At 40.6% G+C, this 21,698-nt stretch overlaps 1 protein-coding gene and 1 pseudogene across 2 annotated transcripts; both read left to right on the top strand.

Annotated features, from left to right (window-relative positions):
- The first annotated feature begins 1,402 nt into the window (after positions 1–1,402).
- LOC145466296 (putative skeletal organic matrix protein 7) lies at positions 1,403–13,239 on the top strand (annotated as a pseudogene). The gene is made up of 5 exons (XR_014041865.1): positions 1,403–1,550; positions 8,537–8,738; positions 11,143–11,401; positions 11,625–12,152; positions 12,837–13,239. The product of XR_014041865.1 is annotated as a putative skeletal organic matrix protein 7 (transcript).
- Positions 13,240–15,997: 2,758 nt separating this feature from the next.
- LOC145465743 (uncharacterized) lies at positions 15,998–20,277 on the top strand. Its single transcript, XM_081449509.1, has 3 exons — positions 15,998–16,385; positions 16,743–17,396; positions 17,469–20,277. Exons 1-3 carry the CDS (start codon positions 16,121–16,123, stop codon positions 18,611–18,613), a joined length of 2,064 nt encoding a protein of 687 aa, XP_081305635.1. The 5' UTR covers positions 15,998–16,120; the 3' UTR covers positions 18,614–20,277.
- The last annotated feature ends 1,421 nt before the right edge of the window (positions 20,278–21,698 follow it).

The raw sequence follows: 21,698 nt of genomic DNA, 5'->3' as shown, positions 1-21,698 counted from the left end.
AGATCTAGAAAATCGCGAATTTCGCTTGTAAAATACAAATTCACTTTTTACTAGGCGTCGTCCTCGGCGTCGTCGTCGCTGCTTAAGTTCCCTAGTAGCAGGAAGAGTGGTGCGACCACAATATGTTAATGAGGAGTAAACAGAAAAAAGGTGTCGAAAATGGAAATAAAAGGGTTGGGCCAAATAGAATGTAGGTCAATACTATCGCTTAAGGTACCGACTGTTGTTGGTTTGAGCTTGTCCACGTGGTTGCGAATATCTTGTATTTGGTCTGTAAAGTCACCATCCAACACATGATAGGTGGCATCTCAGTCGCGTGTTGTTTTGTTATCCAACGACAATGGTGTGGGGAGGAGGGGGTGGGGATAGGCACAGTAAGTGAGTCGTAGTCAAACCTCTAAGGAGTGACGTCGAACGAACTGAAAAGTGACTAGTCTGGAAAGTTGACAGGGAAAAGGACAGCGTTTCTGGGCAATGTTCCAGTCCAGTAGCTCGTGATTCAAAAGAAGTGTCACACGGTATGTGTAAGACGGATAATGGGGTTACGTCAACATAGTTTTGCTGGCTGTTTAAAACAAACATAAGTATGGTTGTTTCGGTCGTTGCGGGGTAGAAGAGCCGGCGCCAAGGTGAACCAAGGGATGTAAGCCACTACAATACCGCGCTTTCTCGTGGTATCGCTGAACTTGGGGATCAGGGAAGGCCAAGCTGGGCGAACGCTGGATGGTAACCTACCTTATTACATGAAATTTTCGCGACACGTGTATTTCGCGATGTTGTGGTACGCACATTTCGCAACACTTAAATTCCGCGGTTTTCCGACAATTTTGTATTTTGAATCATTTCAACTTCGCGTTTTTGAGTAACACACGGTCTATTTCCGTGGCAATGTTACTTTAACATGTCCTTGAATTTAACAAAGGTACAATGACGTCAAAATTTACAAAAACGCAACGGCGGGACTATATCTCAACAGTAACATAGTATGAGTCACTTAATTTTCACGTCATATGTTATGCTCGCTTCACTAGATTATTCGCGTCAGTTTAATTTCGGGATTTTCTTTAAATCGCGAAATTCGCAAAATTAACGTGTCGCGAAAATTTCATGTAATAAGGTAATATGCCATGAGGAAGAGCACAACTTGTTCACTGGTGATTGGGCGTTTGTGGGATACAAGATAGTCTCTTGTGTGATACCAATATTGTAGCATGTAGCATCAGGTGGTAAAAAGTTGTATGGTATTGATTTAGAGAGTAAAGCTGCCCAGGAAACAATCATGTACATCAATATGAAGTGCGCACGGAAGCGTTGAATTGTTGTTTTTTTTTTTTAATAGAAACTAAAGTTTTTCTTATGTCCATTTCGCCACCCAAAGAAAGTGAGTAAGAATTACATTATTACTATTTGTATCAGTTATTTTAGTTTATTCAATGAAAAAAAATGCAAATCAGTTCCCTTCGGAATTGTTGCTATCATGGTCTTCGAGCTCAGTCTCCAGAGTGTCAGCAAAGTTACCATCAAACTGCAGGTCCCTTGGGCTTCGAACATGAACTTTGAGTAAACTCCGACGACGACGCTTATACGCATTAGCGTCACTGTAACAACAACAAAAAAAATGCAAACATAAAAACTGGTGTGTACTTCATGTAAGATTACGTATAATGTCCTGACTTTATTACTCTTGCTTTTTAACCTTAACCTTGTTTCTTCTGTTTCTGTAACCTTGTTGCTTCTGTAACCTTACTGCTTCTGTAGCCTTGTTGCTTAGTCAATAAGGTTACAGGGGCAACAGGGTTACAGGAGCAACAGGGTTACAGAAGTACCAAGGCTGCAGGGGTCACGAGAAACTTCAATTAAAATTCGGGACATTATAAGTGATCTTACATCAAGTACTAACCTAAAAACTGATGGTCAGCTGAATCTTATTACTGGTTTTCAATGTCACGCAATTCAAAATAGCTCAAAATAAAAATCAAAACCGGTCAATAGATAAAGTCCAGAATCTGGGAAATGAAAGAAAGTAAATATGCAAAGACTCTCGCCAAAATTCTGGTCACAGCAATTTTTCTTATGCGAGATATGCGGAGAAATTTTTTATCCAAATTTATAGAGATTTGTATGGAGATGCCATGCTGGTGCCTATCCGTATGGGCACCAACATGGCCGCCGAAAACCAACAGAAACATCTGTCACTGAGTTTTGCTACAAAAACGTGAATTTATCCCTCGAGAAATTCTAAAACATTAAAATAATGTTTTTTCTGAGACATAAACTGTTCAGATAGCCAAGTTCCCCGAAATAAGACACGTTTTTAACCATCATGACAGCTCTCTATACCGTCACGTAAATGACGCGTCACGCAAAAGCTTAGAAATTCAAGCGTAGTGTATCACAAAACCAAAAACCCATTCGGAGCGAAAATTTGTATGAATATTAGTTTTCAGCTGCTCTTATACATCATTGAAGTAAAACTCACGAAGATCAATAGTTTTGTGGTTCGAATTTTAGTGACGTCATGTGAAAACCAGCTATTGCAAAGTTAACTTTAATAGCAGATTTGCACGTTGTCGTCATTTGACTATAACTACCAGAATTCCTTTCGTTTTCTCTTTATTATTTAAATTTTGAAGCCCCTGTGGGGTTTAAATAACAATTACCCTAACTGGCATAAGAAACAGAAAAAGTGAAGGATTCTGGTAGATGTAGTCATATGACGCCATCATGCAAATCACTTATTGCGTCACTAGCTGCGTTTGCCAGCAAATAGAAACCAATAATATAACAGCGCCCCTAATGGCTACCAATGCGTATTCAGGCATAAAATGTTCAGTTCTATTCGAATTCTTTCTCTATACCGCAGATCTCTGACCGTTTCAACAGGAGCCCAACTTACATTAGTTGAAGGAACGCCCCTTACCTAATTAAAGTTTACCCACAAAGCTAAGAAACAACCTTTTCCTATTTTGTCTTTCTTGGATATATCGTTGATTCCGTCGCAAACTGAATTAACCTACGTGTCTATGATACAGACCTTTCATGCGGTGTAAAAAGAATGATACACATCACAAGTAAAATGACAAGAGCACTCTTCATCTAGAATTACGGATTACAAGTATTCCTGCAACACAAGAGCAATATCGCATTAAAACGCAATACCATGATCTAGAATTCTAGCCTTTGAAGGATTAAGCTTATGTATTTGACTGGAACGATGTGTTTCAGTGAAGACACAGTTGTTTGCTAGCCCAACTATTGTTCGTTCAGCCACTCCAGTTGACATTTTAATTCCGCTCTGAGAGTAATGCAAACGCTCTCTTAACAGCTTTATAAAGGTTGCCGTGTTGTGTCATCAAGTATAGTGCAAGTTTTCTCGCAATTGTTAAGTCACTCAGTACGTTGCGACTTTGACAGTGTATGAAATACTTAACTAAAAGCGCCTTGCTAAATAAGTATGTGTGCGTTTGAATTCTTACGGGACTCAAAAGGCTGAAGTTCCACACCCGCGTAGTCCTGATACATGATTCGCTTGGTCATGATACATCCAACCGGGAATTTAGAAGGCGAGTCTTTGGCAGTTTGGAATCGAGTTAACCATTTTCTTGAAACTATTTTCATGTCAGAACTTAATGATGTACGTAGCCAGTTCATTACTTACCAAGTATATATCTATTGACCTTCGCAGCTTTTGCTTTAGGAGGGTCGCAGGTCGTGCAGTTATCAAAATATAACTGCCCTATAGAGCTTTGGACTACTACGCAATGTAGTAATAACTCATTGTTTTTATTCAGAACTTTTGTTCTTGACAAAGCATTTAACCAGGAGACTGTTTGCGGTGAGCTTTTGCATGTCACGAAAGGTCACAAAGTGTTATGAATTCAGCCTCCGGGAAAAAAACACAGCTTTATTCGACTCGTGGGGATGGTGTCGATACTGTTTTTTGTATGGCGTAGCGTACCTATTTGAACTCACCGAAGAAGAGCCAAGCACAAAAGATCTGCTTGGAAACCTCGCTATTTGGCTCTTCTAAGGGTTTTTTTTTCCCGGGGGGGGGGAGGGAATACTCCCAGAAAAATTAGGTAGGGGTGTGCGGCCCGCTTACCAAAACCCTTACCCTATTTATCACCAAAATCTGCGATATTCCCTACCCTATTTATGACCTGACCAAAAATTCGAAATCCTATTTATGACCTGACTATTAAATCAAACCCCTATTTCTGACCTGCGTTATAATAGGTTCCCTAGTTCAGACCAATGTTAAATTACCGCAAACATAATTTGTGAAGGGCTTTTGTTGATCTTCTTTTCGATAATGATGAAAAAGTGGCTTCTTCTTAAAGCATACCCATATCAAGGCTAGAGTGCAAAAACCATACCTTATTTATGACCAAAATGGCCAAAATCAGCTAAAATTGATACCCTATTTATGACCAAAACGGCTGAAAAACCACACCCTTTGGGGCCGCATATACCTATATAGCCCATATAATGGAGTACCCCCCCCCCCCCAAGGGGTTTTCAGCCTTGATATCATTTTTGTCATACGCAACACACAATAGATGTGCGAAAATGGTTACTTGTTTTTAAGCACACGCAAGATGCCAATAGGCAACGTCTGGTCTCAAAGCATATTATTATATTGTGTGGGAGGTGAATTTGAACACACACTACCAAATCTTTCAAAGCTCGCTACACACCTTTAGACTGGCAAAAACCAAACATGATAGTCATTATAAACAACGTGGTATGTTTTAACATCCTTCTCTTGCCATAGTGCGCGAACGTGCGAAACGACGATAAACTTAAAACTTTCCTTAACGACGCTAACCTCAATTTTTCCGCTTTGTAAATTAAGAAGCTGTCACGGATGGTCGACCGCGAAGGCTTCAGCCTAAATATTTTAAACTCGTGGTTCGTTATTTGATATAACCAAGAGATTGTGATCCTATTCTCTTGATATACAGTAAAATCTTTATTAAGCGGACCCCATATTAAGCCGACACTCTCTATTAAGCGGACAGTAGTGCAAGTCCCATATTTCTTTTCCCACAGTTTACAGTAAAAAGTATCTGTATTCAACGGACACCTCTATTAAGCGGACGCGGACACCTTAAACTTGACTTTATGGTCATTTCTATTGTTAGAAACCTGTATCAAACGGACACTACAAAAAGAATGCATGATTTTTTTTGTCCACGTATTAGTAGATCGGTCATTTAAGTTTGCCAACAAACTGAGATGTCACATAAATGCAATCTTTTGTTATTCGGTTTTGTTTTCACAGAACTTTTGTGCTTGTTTGATTTAGTAAATCTTCACATGATTCGATCAATATAGATACTGTTACTGTATACTTAAGGTGATTCCTTAGTATTGCATTGCGCGTCCCTACTGCGCACGATTTTCGCGTCATTACCGCGCCCACATGAGCGCTTGCGCGTACAAAACGTAAGAGATTTCCCTCAAACTAAGCTCGATAGCGAAATAAATGCTCCTTTTCTCTTAAAGGAGCAGGATGACCCCCGATTTTTTTTTTCAGATATTTGCTAAGAACAGTCTAATAAAGAACATATTTGAAGAAGAAAAAAAGTTTGATAGTAAAACATGAATTATTTTTTGGAAAATAGTTCCGTGCTTGGTGTATTTTGGCCAAGGCGAGGACTTCAAGTTAACCTCGGAACTGTCCGAAAAAGTGCAATGTTCCCACAACCAGGCAATCTAAAACGGCTTAAATGAAGCAATACTGCTTATGTGAATAATAAAAGAAGCTTTACTTTCAAGATAAAATTCTGTGTCTTTCAAATAACCAAGATTTAATTCTGTATGAAGGTGATTCGAATTTTAAACGCACAACCGTTAAAAAATACCCCATTTTAAGAGCCAGCTCACGCGTAAACAAGCACGGTGACCCCATTTTTTTTTTTTTTTTGTATTTTTTTAATGTTCATATCATGAATGTTAATTATGCCAAGTTTCAAAAAAGGTTTGATAGTAGAACAATTCTTAGGGAATTACCTTAAATCACTTCACCTCATATATTTGTCATTGTTTATGGAAATACGGTATTTCAGAGCTCTTGACCGTTCACGAAAATGCTAGTTGACGCTTTCAAGGTCTTTTGCTTTTGATACTGACGAATATTAATATGACACTTTAAGACCAATTCTGAGGGAACCTGTTTTCAACGGACACTCCGTATTAAGCGGACACTAGCACGGGTTCCGAGAGTGTCCGCCTAATACAGATTTGACTGTAACATAAGGAACGTTTTGATTCAAGTACCCCGCGAACGGTGAACCGCCAGGGGTCACCAGACGTCAAGTTTGTGGTCTTCGAATTGCGTTTTGAACCGTTCAAGAGGTAGATTTTAACTGATCTAACTCAAGCAAGTGATTATAATCTCTTGACTCAGGAGCCCATCACTAGAAGCGTGCAATTTCCATACTAAAGCAATTTTACAGGGTGCTCTATTTTTAGGCTTCTTTTCCCGCGAAATAGGTCAGTTCCGGTCTATGTGTATGTCTACATGCATAAACTGGGCCTAGTTGTGATTTTAAGGCAAATAAGGGGGATGGGGAGGGGGAGGGAGGCGGGTGGTGCGGGGATGTAGCAATGGGAACGGCCGATTTTGGGAGGGAATATTGTGTTTGGAAAACCAATGATTGGGTTTGGGTTTGAAAGGGACGTCTCGTCCAAAACAATAGTTTTGAGTGAATGTAAAAATAAATAGCCCATGGTAAAACGTTGTAAATATACAGCAATGTGAAGGGCGTATAAAGAAGAACCCTGAAATGATGTTGCAGTCTGTGCAATTGACGCCGCTCTACCAAGCAACCATAAAATCGTTTTCCTAATTAATATTTAGCCTTAATTTGCTGTGGAGGGATCTCAGACCTTGGGGATATAACGTACTAATGTGTCAGAAATCGTCTGGGACCATTATGGCTGCGAAGTAACAAACAAATCATTTTTTTTCAACAATTTTTTGGGCAAATTTATATCTGTTCCGATATGTTTCTTTTTTCCCAGCCGAAGTGTGTTAACTTCTACTTCCCAGAAAATTTCCTTGTAGAACTTTGCCAGCCAGCAGACAAATCACCCGAATCCCCACACACTGAGCACACGACACAAGGGATTGTGGTTGCAGGACCTACACCTTCGGTGGGGTTGAGGGGGCAATTTGCGGATGGGTCGTGCTCAGCCAAAAAGTAAGTTTCAAACCATGGGAAATTTCCTAATTCCGACTTAGGAGTTGACAATAGGGAGCTTAAGCAAACCGCGACTTCAACGGCAACGAAAACCACTTTGTGACGTAGGCCTCCTCATTAAAGATTATTTAATGATAATAATAATATAAAACGCCACCCGTTCTCTGCAAAACAACACCGTGAAATGACGAATTTCTGCATATTTTGGAGAACGCGAACGGCGGTGGCTAATTTTCCCCATTTTGGTTTGGAATTGAACGCTGGCATTCCAGTCAACATTACATATATATTTAATTGGTTTGAGAAAGTTCCGAATCCGACAGGCGCACGTACTGAACAGATCTAGACAATTACGAAATTCGAAGGTAAAATATAAATTCATTTTTTACTGAGCGTCGTCCTCGGGATTGCCGTGGTCATCGCTTAAGCTCCCTTAAATTGCTGCTCGATCGCAAATGAAATTATTTTTTACCTTCATTCTCGATTTAATTTGATTACATTCGTTGAGTGTGAGCGGCGAACAGTTATTCTTCTGAATTCAGCAAAGACAAAACAATTTGGAGTTGAATCGACAGACAGTTTTTCAATTTCTGAATCACTCACAAGTCACCTGACTCATCTGTCAAGGGCAAAAAAAAAGACCTCTAGCTATAAACTATTTATTCATGTTTTTCTGTAAATACAGGAAGCGGTGTCAGGCTGTGTCACGCAACATAACAGACTAACTCTGATTATTCAACCGATGAACTTGGCTTTATCAGTCAACTTGAATTTATAAATATTTACAACGCAAAATCAAAACATTATTTCAAGACGTTCATCAACTATTAAGACAGTTACCGGTATATAAAAATGACGATTAAGGAACTGACCCCAACTCGTTGTTAACGAAAAGAAAACTAAAACTCTTATTTGTAAGATACACAACCATTACTCGCGGATTAATTGACGATTTTTACTCCGTAGTCATAATTATGATTAAATAAATTAAAATCAACTAAATGCGACCTGACTCAAAACAATACGTTATGAATAACTCTAGCAAGTATTTTCTCGCTGGTTAAACAATAGCTGAATATATTCAAAGAAATCTACTTAATTCATATTTCCTTCGCACCCTTAATTTGTGTCTTTGTACTGAAGGCTCATATTATCTAAAACAGTTGGATCAACAAACGTTGCGTTCGATTTTGATCAAAAATTTCTATGGCACTGTCACGTAATGATGACCGTACGAGAACTGGTGCTAGGCTCTGATTGGAGCATCTGGGGAATTTTTCTGTTTCAGCGGTCTATGTCAGCGACTGCTAATTTGATCATCACTTCAGTGCAAAGATCGAGCGCAACTCAGCAACATGCGTCTCTCTGTGTCCTTCATTGCCTGTGTCTTCTTGTTACTGAATGGTGTGTTTTCAATCCACTTAGATAAACAGTGCGGGGTTCTGGAGACTGTCGTCCTTAAGCAAGCGCATTTAGAGAAGAAAGTTGAAGCACATGACAAACTCCTTGGTGGTGAAAGCTGTGCAGGAGGTACGATCGTTTAAAGAAAATGATTGATAAGATCCAAATTATTAATAGGGATGTTTATGCACCGTTACAAAATTAACCAAGCTGGAGCAGTTCTGGAAACCTCGCTCTTACGCGGAAAGGCAAATAGTTCTAGGGGTTTCAGGAAGACAATAAAAACGTGTCGCAAAATTTTTAAGCACTACTGTTGAGATTTTCCGTTGAAAAACTGGTTTGAGTTTACCAGTCGAAAACCAACCAACATTCAGTCCAATTTCTAATTCGATCCGGTTAGAGGAACGGAACTGAATGGAATCAGCTAAAACTGATGTGGCATCCTCTGCAAATGCTATAATTAAGTTGTCTGTAGCGTAATGCAATTTTATTCATCAATGTTTCTCATCTTTATGGCATCTAACCGATACATGGTCGCTATACTGTCCTGTTTTGTCCCGCCCATCTGCGATAGCCTTCGATTGAAATAGCGAAGAATAAAATCGCCATATTTGAGGGCCGAAACTTTTTTTCGAGGGTCAGACAAGAGAAATAACTCCCGATACACTACCAGGAACATCTCCTTAAAATAAGATCACAGCAAGAAAGTCATAGCGAAGAGTTATGATCTGTAAAGCTGACAGAAATTCATCACGGAACTGATCCATTTAATTTGAACTGACTCTCAGCCAGGACAAGATACAAAAATTCAACTAATTCATCTGTTTCAATTAAGCTTCCTTGCTTTGCAATTGCCTCGTTAGCACAATCGACAATGTTAATCGAAATGTTTGGAACTTACATCTACATTTCAAGTGCATGACTATTCCGATCGAATTCGCGAGAGAAACAATAATAATATCTTAACACGATAACCAACAAGGACCCTTTTTTGTCTGTTCATATCTTTCTTTGCTCAAAGCAAAACCTTTTTCAGAAGAAAACACCTGAATAAGCAAGTGGATACCAGAACTGTCAAGAGTTGCTTAAGCGTGTGAATGTTTATTCATGTGGACTGGAAAATTTCGTATAGTGGTTGATTCACTTTAATATGAGAAGATAAGTAAATAACCACATGGCTACAAAACCTTTTTTTCCCACCAATTTTTCAATTATGTAAGAATCGAACAAACTCCCGCTATCCAACCCTTGATTTCGAACCTCCCAAATTAATTAAAACCCCTCAGTCGAACACTGTAATTTTACCCTCGATTTCTCTAAGTACTTGATTTTTCAAATCCCTTATAGTTTTCCTTGGAATTTCGAAAAACTGGGATTCCTATGTTTTTGCAAAAATAAGCTGTAAAGATTTGCTTCGTGTTAACAAAGAGTTGTAAGACACTCCTAAAGGATGGTGGAACTTAACCAAGAGCTTATAGTGTAATTCTTTGAATTGACGGCTCGCCACAACTCAATCTTAATTTTTTTCTTTTTCACTCCGCAATCTCAGTTAATCTCTGTTAATTCGTCTTTGTATGTCCGCGTCCTATGTCAGTTATACATAATAAAAGGGCCGCGATTAATTGCTCAAACACCATTAAACCCATAGCCTGCGAACAGGCTCCCGGTGAGCCCGAACGAAGCTGTCCCCGCCCCGATCGCTTTGCTCTCCGAATTCTTCTGTTTCGCGCTCGCCGAAAATTTTTTTCCGTCCTCGCCAGGAGCCTGTTCGCAGGCTATTAAACCCAGTGTTAGTAGATGTCAGGCTAAAGTCGTCCTGTATCAATTAACATTTACACTATGGATTCCCATTTTTCCATGCTTGAGCAACCTTTTAAACAAACAGTATCAGTTTTCCGTATGAAGTATTTATTCAAGGGGAACAAAATCCAAAGAATATTTTGTTTTATTTAAATAGGAACAAATAATAACCCCAGGGCTAAAAACGTGTCAGTATCCAAGACATTATCGTCTCCATAGCCCTTTTGAGTTTCTTAGCCGGCGGGGCCTTGGCACGAGAAACGGATTATTTTGATTGGCTGATTGAAAGCAAAGAAATCTTGAACGGAAGTCAGAATGTTCCGGCGGATTGCTGGCGTAAAAATGTGAAGAGCAGTGTTTTGAAAATGGAGGATATGGAGGATTTGGGAGAAGATTTTCCCTAGAAAAAATAGTGTTCAACTTTCTTATTCTTGTCGCTGTTGTAACAAAACGGCTTTCGTTCGTTAGAAACCACCTGGTTGATGGTTTAGACGAGAAAAGAAGAGGAAGGCAGAGCCGGAATTTTTGATTGCTTGAGTATTTTCAACTCTCTGTTTTATCAGGAAAACCCATAGGCAAGTCACAAAATCCATTTCTATTTTGTGCAACTACCCCCTCCCTCCCCCCTATCTTACCCCTCCCCTCGGACCCACCACCATCAGTTTCTTAGCATAGAGCATGGTTCAGTGATAGTTTGATTACATGATTGTCCTTTCCTTTCTTTGTAAAATAGATGGAAAACAGTTCACAGTATATGCTGTGGCAAACTGCAAAGTTATGATAAAGTATCCTTTATTTTACAAACTGGATGCGACGACCTCTACTAAAGGCATGTGTCGTGTTCTCTCTCAACCCGCTGACCAATCATTCCAGGCGTACATGGTGTCAGCGGAGCTACTGAATCAAGCGGGATGGCAGGGCATAAACAGTGGACATCCTGGTGTGCTGTTCAATGCTGTGGATGAAAACAACTTTGACTTTGTTTACTTCAGGTGAGTAGCGAAGATGTATCGCTTGAGTTCCTTACTTTAAAGATGGGTTTTCGATTGACGATATGCTTAATTGAGTTTCGCGGTGACTAATCTCGCGCCTTTGTTTTAAAATAAACTGTTGTATGCTTGCTGCCCCATAAATCTCTCGAGGGAAACATAGTGGAGGGATTCAAATTTAACAAAGCAAGTTCCCATATTTAACATTTGAACTTCTCGCTCACAGACCACACAACTCTGGTGGCTGTTATCAGACAGGGTACATGTCCAGTGGAAACCCAACTTTTGTTGAGAGTAAGGCGTGCTCTAAAGGTCCTCCGAAAGGCGGTGTCTGGTTCACAGTATCAATCAAGGTCAACAATAAAGACGTGCAAGTATACCTCGCCGGCGACCTGGTTACATCTATCAAGTCCGATTTTTCTCCAAGGGCCAGGGGAGGGGCATTCACGTTCCATGGCTACCAGAACGTGGTCCTCTTCAGGAAGTTGAAAATCGTCCCTCAATTTTACGTCAGCAAGAGGTGTGTCAAGACAGTCTAATATCCAGACTACGTCAAACTCGATGCAGATCATGGGAAGTGGCCTCTGGATGGCTTTCGTCAAGCGACCTACTTGAAAGATGGTGGACAGTCCACAGACTATCAGCTGTCAGTTGATCTGTTTAACTTCATAGGATGGCTCGGAGTGAACTCTGGTCATCTGGGAGTGTTCTTTAACATCGAAGATCAGGACAACTATGACTTCGTTTATTTCAGGTTTGAAAAATATCTATTTGAAATTGAGCTTTCAATAATATAATAATCTCACATGGTAACTGTTGGGGATGGTTTGGGCTGACGAAGAGGTGTTATGTTTCTAAAGTATAACGCATCGAAAGTAACGGTATAGATCGATTCCGACAGCTTGAGATTTTTCGCTTCCAGGGACGAACTGAAGGGTTGAATAATCAGGGTATAAATTTAAAGGTTAATCAAAATTCCTGTGGAAACTGAAACCAGTGCCTTGCTGGAAGGATAGCTTTTGAGGTTTTTTTAAAAGGTATTTGTTATTGAGTTCCTAACCTCAGAATGGGTTCGATACGTCTTAAAGCAACAATAACGACATTAACATTTTGTATGTCTTCTCAACATTGGTATGTACGGATGGAAAACAAGAAATTTGAAATTAAGATATTTTGACACAAGCTACACAAGATATTCATACCCATGTAGGGCTAAACGTGAGAAAGTACAGTCTTATATAAGTTAAGTTAACACATAAGTAAAAAGTTATATATAAAAAAGTAAATAAAGGTCTCCGTTCTTTGGCAACAACGTCAATTAAAAGCTTATTAACGCATTAATATATTTGCTTGTACGTGAGGAATAGTCACGCACTGTGAGCTGCGTAGAGACCTTTTCCCTAATTATGCCACTTGCTATGCTATTTCTGATTTTCAGGCCTCATTCAGCTGGCGGATGCTTCCAGACAGGTTATGTTTACAAAGGCCAACCCAAGTTTGACGGAGCTGTATCTAGTACCTGCCCTAACGGTCCCCCCAAAGGAGCAGAATGGTTTCATGTCAAGTTGACAGTATCAACAGCTTCCCCTTCAGGCGAAGTGAAAGTGTACTTGAAGGGCACGTTGGTAACGTCATGGAACCCGCGCTATCCAATCAAAAACCGTGGTGGTGTTCTGGTGGCCAATGGCTACAAGAACGTGGTGTACTACAAGAATTTCCACCTCCAGTAAAGCCGGAAAGCGTGCGAACTTCAACAAAGATGGAAGGCTTAAAATAGTAATCCAATAATAGCAAAATGTATCAACATATATCTAAACATTACGCTAGTTGACTTACTACCATGTAGGGGGTAAAACTGTAGTGCTTTAAAAGCAATACGTTTGTACGCTTTACTTCGAGAATATTCATAACCTGCTGTAAACTGGTAGACCTTAGAGTGATAGCAGTAGAAATTGCAAGTGTTGCTTGTATCGTCATTTCAATAAATTTCAATATATTATGGTGTAAAGCGTCCAATATATTGATGGGTCGAAACTTACTGGAACAGTACAATGGCTGTTGACAAACTCTAACACGAGTCTTGCAACCAATACCATTACGGCTAAACTGACCAATCAGTTTTAACAGACCAGACTTAAAACACCACCGACTGACAAACACTGTTCACTTGACTCTGAAGATGACCTGTGCTCATGATGTAGAAACATCAATCACCATCAATAGTTTTTTTCAGAATTTCCCTCGCCAATGGTCAGACGATCACACTCAGATACAAGCTACTGGTACTCTGGTTTCAAACTTTTCACAATGACAAGAGATAATTTGTTAGCATTTCATTCACAAGACGAGATAAACGCAACTATATATAGTGGCAATTGCAATTTGTCAGTTAAAGTCAGGTCTGACGAATCATACGACAATATCTCGCTTTGTTGTATCTGGCTCTCGTAAGAAAATACATACAATAATATTTATATTACGTTTCCACGTCGGCCATATTGTCGTTTCCAAACAATTTAGCATTTTTGCATAAGAACAATGCCGTTTAACACGGGAGAGAAACTTTATTGTATGCCACCATATTAAATGGCCGCATACGAACACTCCATGCCTTCAAAGCAGACAACTTATTTAGTTTTATTCTTTCTTGTAGCAATGATTACGATCGCACGTTTGTTTTAATGCCATCTCGTGCAGTTCTTCTTCAACTTACAAGTCTCGCAGTAGTTTTTAGTTCTTGGTTCTTCTCATTTTCAGTGGCGCGAAACACGCGCAGTTACTCCTTCAATCATTTTGTGTACAAGTAACATAGCAGCCGCTGGCGAGCGATGTTTCTTTTCCATACGGTTTAGTTTACGTGGACTATTCATGTATAATTCTTAATTTCCATTGAAACGCTTAAAAAAAAATTATCTACGACATTGGCACGTGTAAATTTCAAGCGCTTTCAGCGTCGTTTGCATCTCAAGTTGCGTCGGGCTATCTCAGAGACGAAAAGGTAACACTGAGTGATTCGCTGACAGGTGAATCCAAGACCTCGAAGAGAATTGCTCAAGATGCCCGTTGTTATTCAGGTTAAGACTTGAAAGCCGGCTTTAGTTCAGGAATCAGCCAAGTAATATATAATGTTAACGTTTTTAATAGTGAAAACGACACCAAGCAGGTTGTACCCTAGGCGTGTAATGGTCGCGTTACAGTGTGCCAAATAACGCCAAATGATTTGATGATGAATCATGTAACACTTGATAGCCATTATGCTGATCATGTTCTTTTGTGACGTGCTCAAGCTTGGATGCAGACAATGGCAGATTGTTTACTCTCTGTATGAGTTTCTAATTCTGTCCTAACGAGACCAGAACGATCTAAGTTGGAGTGTAGTGCAGAAGGCTTGTCTCGTACAAGCTCATTAGCGGTGAACGGCTCTTATCGCTTCCCTGCAATGTGAAAGGAAGATTCATGTCAGTTTTTCCTTTATTTGACGGCCTACACTAAGACCTTTAGAGCGAACACTACTTCCCGGGGCTACTTCCTATAATGACTAATACAGGGAGGCTTCGCCAGAAAGGGGTACCTTTTTCAGACTTAAGGTATATAAAAGGGGATTTCACAAGTTGAGGTATTTTAAAGAGTCGGGAATCTCTCGTTTAGTCATTTAAAAGGGCCTTAAGCGAACAGACATATGACTCTACCATTTAATTTATCAACACCACATGAAAATGACCACAAGATTTACTTTTTTAGCGATTTATTCATGGTACAGGACGGCGATGAAAGCATGTGAAAGGGCTACTTTTTTGTCAAAATGGTGTGAGGAGTGTGGGACGGAGACTCCCCGTATAAAACTTTGTAGAGTACCAAATTACATTCATTGCCGTATTTGTGATGTTATTCTCAGCTGCACAAACGTTCTTTCTATTATTGTACTGTTGTATTGATACAGAAGAAAATAATAATAATTATAGTAATAATAAATACTCTATTTACAGATGAAACCGATCAGCGAATAGGAAAGAAAAGCTGGTGATCAGACTTAAAAGTTAGAAAGGAATGTTCCCATCCTTTAAAGCTTTTAAAGGGGATTGAGACCGGATGCGTACATGTTTCTAAATTTTAGCATTCATTCATCACAGCACCATTAAAATGGTAACCCGGCTGTATCAAGTTTAAAATGACGAGCATGCAACTGAATAAAACCTTTGTTGACGAATATCATCCTGGCGGCAAGTGGATCACATGAGTACATATGAGTAGTCTTTATCCACGCACTAATTCCCATCCCTGCTCCCTTCTCCCCTATCCTAAATAGCCAAATGTAGATGGCAGATGTAACCTCCAACCAGATCTTTTCACAGAGACTGGAAAATCAGTTAGGAAACACAGAGTATAATCAAACAGTTCGAGGTTAGGTGTATAAAAACATCAAGCCCGCAGTCGTTTACAGCATGCTGTGTAGACTTTGAAATTACGTATATGAAGGTGATAGTGTAATTCCTGTGAAACTGAATCCCCACTACGCAGTACAAACAAGTCTTGCTATTTTTATCTCACATCTGTTAGCATTAAGCATCAAATTTCTCCTTCCTCAATGAAACTCGGACACATCGACCAGCTTTCTATTGTCTTTACATACCCATAGTGAAGAACTAAAGGCCGAAACAACTAAAGACGACGTCCTAAGCATCAGTTTGAGATCTCAACTTTGTCTGCCTACTAGCTTCAACGATGAAGCAACATGATAGGGGACCGAAGCAGACGAACAGAAGACAAACACTGGACCGCTTGTGTTCTGCGTCAGGCTTGCTGTTGTCTGTTGTCTGTTGTTTCGTGCTTATTCATGTGGAACTCAGAATACAAGAACATCATCGACTGATTTCCCACTCAGTGACAATCGGTGATAACATGGAGACAGAAATCCTCCGAAAAGTAGAACAAAATTATGAACGATGGCAAGTTAAGGCTTCAAGCAGCCATTGGCAACCTACCAAAGGTAAGTCTCACATCATGTAACTGATAGTTCTATAATAAACCTCAGTTCTGAATTATTGTGATGCGCGTCGTCTTCGCCCAGCATCTATATTTCTTTTGTAACCGGAGAGGCCCAAGATTGAGAGGCCCTATCAGTGGCTGTTTCTAGACACGGAATGTTTAGGGAAAAAAAAAATAAACGGGATATGCCGTTCTTTTCCCAATAAAAATAAATACTCGACGAGGCTAACGGTAAGTTGCTGAAACCGTCAATCTAAGAGAAACGGAAATCCCTTTTTTTTACTAGCTTGTCTAATTATTGCATCACAGAAACTGTTGAATACCAAATGGCTTAGAGTGCACGATTTTAATTTTACAGGTGAACAGGAAACGCTGTCAAGAATAAAACGCTCTTCACTCGATGATTCACTACAGAAATCGACCCTAACAGCCTCTGAAGTACAAGTATTGATCAAACAAGAACTTGGTCTGCTGCAAAACCAAGTCTGTGCTAAAGATCACACGCTCTGCCGTGCAGGACCAAAAGGGAACACGGGAAGACGAGGAAGACCGGGAACCCGAGGGAGACCAGGTTCCCCAGGGAGACCCGGCTCAAACGGACCTCCTGGTAAACATGGACCAATAGGAAGTCAAGGACCCATGGGCATAAAGGGGGACGTTGGAATTCCGGGAGACCCCGGTCCCGTGGGACCTAGAGGCCCGCCGGGTATGAAAGGTGACAAAGGTGACGCGGGCCAGTCCATTTCGGCTCCCTCTTTGCTCCAGGGTCCTGTTGGAATGACAGTCAATGAAAGTCAGACAGCTATCTTGAAATGTACAGTGGATGGTTATCCAAGTCCAAAGGTCACGTGGTCTAAGCTGAATTCATCGCTTCCTGTGGGTCGTCATGTGATAGAGGCCAGTGGCGCTCTGATCGTGAAGGGCGTCAGACCTGGGGACGACGGAGTTTATAGCTGTAGAGCAGAGAATTTGCTGGGACAAGAGAGTGCTTCGGCGAAATTAAAAGTTCAGTGTAAGTTGAGGTAAAATAGAACGTAAAAAGGTATTTTGGCCAAATAATAATAACTGCTCTCATTCTCGACAGTTACTCCCCAACTTTCATTGTCATCCAATCGAGTGATGGCTGAAGAGAAACAAAACATAATCATTGCCTGCACTGTCACTGGTCAGCCGCTTCCCAGTATCACGTGGTCTAAAGCAGTTGGTGGCTTGCCTGAAGGCCGAACTGAAGTGAAGAATGGAACCCTGACAATCAACAGTGTGACACGAGGTGATGGTGGAACATACATTTGCAAGGCAGAGAATATTCTGGGGTCAGCAATGGGCAAGGCTCAGCTCATTATATTCTCCCGTTTGCGGTTTAAAGTTCGCCCCCCTCTTGAAGTAGCGTCGTCTGTGTCTGGTTCAAGTGTTTATTTACCGTGTGTGGCCGAGAGTGACCTGAGAACAATAATAGCTTGGACCAAGGATGGCAAGTCTTCACTCCCTGTAGGGATCAATGTTCTTCTGAATGGAACATTGCTTATAAGGAATATCAGAAAATCACATGAAGGATCTTACACCTGCAGAGCGACTAATGCTCTGACGTCAATAGAAGCCAAAGTCAAAATCAATTCTCCAGTTACTGCGACTTCCTGTTCGGTGATAAGAAAATACGTCAGCAGTATAAGCGGGAATTACGTCATTGATCCCGATGGCTCAGAGGGCCTGGCATCATTTGCAGTGTACTGTGACATGAGTGACAAGAATGGAGTTGGGGTGACAGTCTTGAGTCATGACAGTGAAAGCAGAACTCTCGTGAGAGGGTATAGCGGTCCTGGTAGCTACTCACGCGACATTCATTACTCAGGAGCAAGTCTCTCCCAGCTGGCAAGTCTCACCAGAGTCTCATCACACTGTGAGCAGTTTATCAAGTATGAGTGTTATGAATCAGTGATGTTGGGGTACGGAATATATGCCTGGTGGGTGTCACGTGATTCTAGTAAGATGACGTACTGGGGTGGAGCATCTCCTGGCAGTGGTAAGTGCGCATGCGGGATGACCAACTCATGTGCAGACACCAGTTATGGTTGTAACTGTGATAAGAATGACCGTGTATGGCGTGAAGACAGCGGTCTCCTCACTGACAAGACAAGTCTGCCAGTTAAACAGCTCAGGTTTGGGGATGCAAGCGGCGGTGACCAAGGTTACCACACACTGGGAAAACTAAGATGCTATGGTATAGCGTAAAAAAATCTTTATTTCTGATGCTGTACTTATGGCAAGCTCAGTGGTTGTAATATTCATCGTCCTTGTAATTTGTTTTACGGTGGACATAAACTTTCAATTTGTAACAAATACAATGAGCCACACAGCAACCTGAAAATCCGTGGAGAGGGAAATAACGCCAGGCAAACATTTGCGTCTGTTTAGGTATTTTTTTGTACATTGAGAAGCATGTGTAATACGCGCTGTGCCAAGATATTTTAACGACGTTCGCGCGAACATTTTCAACATTGATTGTTTTCTGAGACTTTTACCACTGTAAGATGATGAGTTTGTTATGTCGGAAATGTAAAAAAATGGGGGTCACCGACTTCGTTTTGAAGAGAACATGCGCTAAGAACACTCTAAATCTGAAAAAATCGGGCTTCGTCAGCAAATAAGGCCACAGCTTCTGTAAGCCCAAAAATATTGCAATTAGATCTTTAAAGTGAAATGTTCCCTGGCAATATTGTTTAAGCGGACCTATTAAGTGAGTTTAGTCAACTGATGAGTTCGCATTTAGCGACCATAGTTTCACTCGCCTTGCAACCGCAAGATGACTAGACTTTCTATAAGTCCTTTCCAATAATATTTCCATCGTTAGTTTCGCCGTGCCTTTTTTGAATCAAGGTAAGGTAAGGTAAAGTCTGCATGTGAGCCAAGTAGCCCATCAGGCCGGAGCTTATCCCGGTTTCTGTAGCATGAAGCGACTAGGAGTATTTCTACTCCCCCCTGGATGGGATGCTAGTCCATCGCAGGACTATAATTATAAGCCCTTAAAGCTGTAATTAAGGCTGTTTTTAGCAGGTCATACTGTTGCTATGGTAGCCTATTGTGTCACAAAAATGATAACAACGTGTTCACCAATGACTGGGCAGTGTTTTGATTGCATGATTGTAGCATTAAGTGATAAAGAGTGGTAATAATAATCCACCAAAATCTAAGCCCAGGAATCTGTTTTGAGCCACCTTTTAAGTCTGAATCAAATATAAATATATCATGCTCCATTCGTGAATATATTTTAAACACATCTCTATGTTACCTGTAAACCTATAGTCATGTATGTATGTATCTGGCCGCTTAATAGGTGGCCGCTTTGTAGGAAGGGGTTTCATTGACGTTTTCAGCAGGAGGGAAACTGGTTTTCCGCAAAGGCGGGCAAAACTATTTGATCCGAAATTATTATAAGGGAAACTTTCCACTAAGTGGTCAAACCAGCTGGGCAAAATGGTCTTCGCAGCCGGTAAATTTTCCCGTTGCCCGGCCCTTAATGAAACGGATTGAAACCCCTGATATATAGGGATTCGACTGTACTTGCCTTTACAGCCGACAGCCCCTCAAAAGCGTCTAGAGATGTGACTATCTCAGTTGCAGAAGCAAAGGTGACCCCCCGTTTTACCGGCTTCCGCGGGTTGCAAGAAGCAGTCAGTGAATGACTTTCAGGACTTTCGTGAACACTTGTCTGAAGTCGTCGTTTCGTTGCAAATTCTTCCCGTTTTTCACACAAGACAGCTTTCACAGAGTTGACGCTTTCCTTAACTGACTCCATCTTCTTTACTAAAGTGGAATCCTTCTCGGCGCAGGATTTACAGAGAGTATTAGTTATGCAGCTTTCTGGATCTGGACTGCAAAAATAATTCTCTCGAGGTTTGAACAGGCTTGTGTCTTTTCAGGTGGAGATTTTAAATGAAACAGTTTTCTTCGTCTGTTAACATTTTTGACAAACACTCCACACTGGATACAAACAACTTCTTTCGAGTTCGGGGACACAACGACTTTCAAAACGTTTTGGTCGGCGTCCCCTCCGCCATTTTCTCCCTTCGAGAGGATCGCGCGCGGAACGTGTGAAATCTGAGAAATGTCAATCATGTTTTTCGCGCCAAAAATTGGGGCTCTGACTGACTTCCCTGCAAGCGAAACAAGTCGACCTCTCGCGACTTCGTCGCTCGCGCTCGCGCATTCGTCACTCAATCTGCCTCTCGCTTGGCGAGAGACTAAGTGAAGGTTTTCGTCGCGCGAAGATTACCCTCTCGCTTCGCTCGAGGGAGATAAGTAAGTCAAGGATTAAGAAAAGGTCGACTTGTTGCAAGTCTACAAGATGACAGAAATCTTGAATTAACTTCCCGCATTGATTTTTTGTTCATTTTTGGACAATGTGGAGATAACTGTAAATAAAATCTGTTTCTGGAAAGAAAAATAGGAGTCACCGACCGTCTAAGATCTCTAAACCCAGGCAAAGATGTAGCAATGGCCATCTGTCCTATCATTGTTCATTTTATTACTTAGCGCGCGCGCTTATGCATGACATGGCGTGTGAATTTGCGTGCGCAGTAAGGATGCGCAGAAACAATTAGCGCGAACGTCTTAAGTCTAGTTTTCCTTATGTACAAAATAACTTTCAAATTTAAGGAAACGATTGAAAAACATCATCGGCTACGTCTCTTTGACTGTTCGCTCAAAGAAAACTCAAGCTCGTAATCTAATTGTCAAAATAAAGCTAATATTTTATTGGACTTCCTGTGTACCAATTCAACATCAAACTTCATTTTCTTTCTCAGAGGTACCAGTTCTCCAAAACAACTCACGATATTGCTTATATAGAATCTAGAACAACGCATATGAATTAGCAAAAGGCATTTATGCATGTCATTGCTTTAAATAATTTTACAACCCATACTTAAGGGACAATATTTATCATACTAAAACACCACATTTCATGAATTGATACCTAGCCTAGAAATTTTGCCATCAATGCATTCAAAATCCTAATTTATTGCAAGCCATCTCGGCTTTGTTCACTTTTTCTTTAAATATGTCGTCTCTCCTTATACTCAATTGCAATTAAATAATTTTATATACAGAAAAATCTCAATTTCCGACCTGCTAAACAGAGTCGGAAGTTTAGATTAAAACCTTCAAAACAGCACTAAAGATTATATATAAGGAGAGAGAGGAGAGGGAGTTGTTGACTTCTCACACCTTATCTGTCGGTGCTCCCGGCTTTCAATCAATCCCTGGGGTCTTCCTCCTCCTTTTCACAGATTCCTCCCTTGCAGTCCCCTACCGCCTT

The sequence above is a fragment of the Orbicella franksi genome, chromosome 13 (genome assembly GCF_964199315.1).
Source record: "Orbicella franksi chromosome 13, jaOrbFran1.1, whole genome shotgun sequence".
Taxonomy (NCBI): domain Eukaryota; kingdom Metazoa; phylum Cnidaria; class Anthozoa; order Scleractinia; family Merulinidae; genus Orbicella; species Orbicella franksi.
Note: the sequence above shows the minus strand (reverse complement) of the source record. Positions and strands in the feature narration are given on the sequence as shown.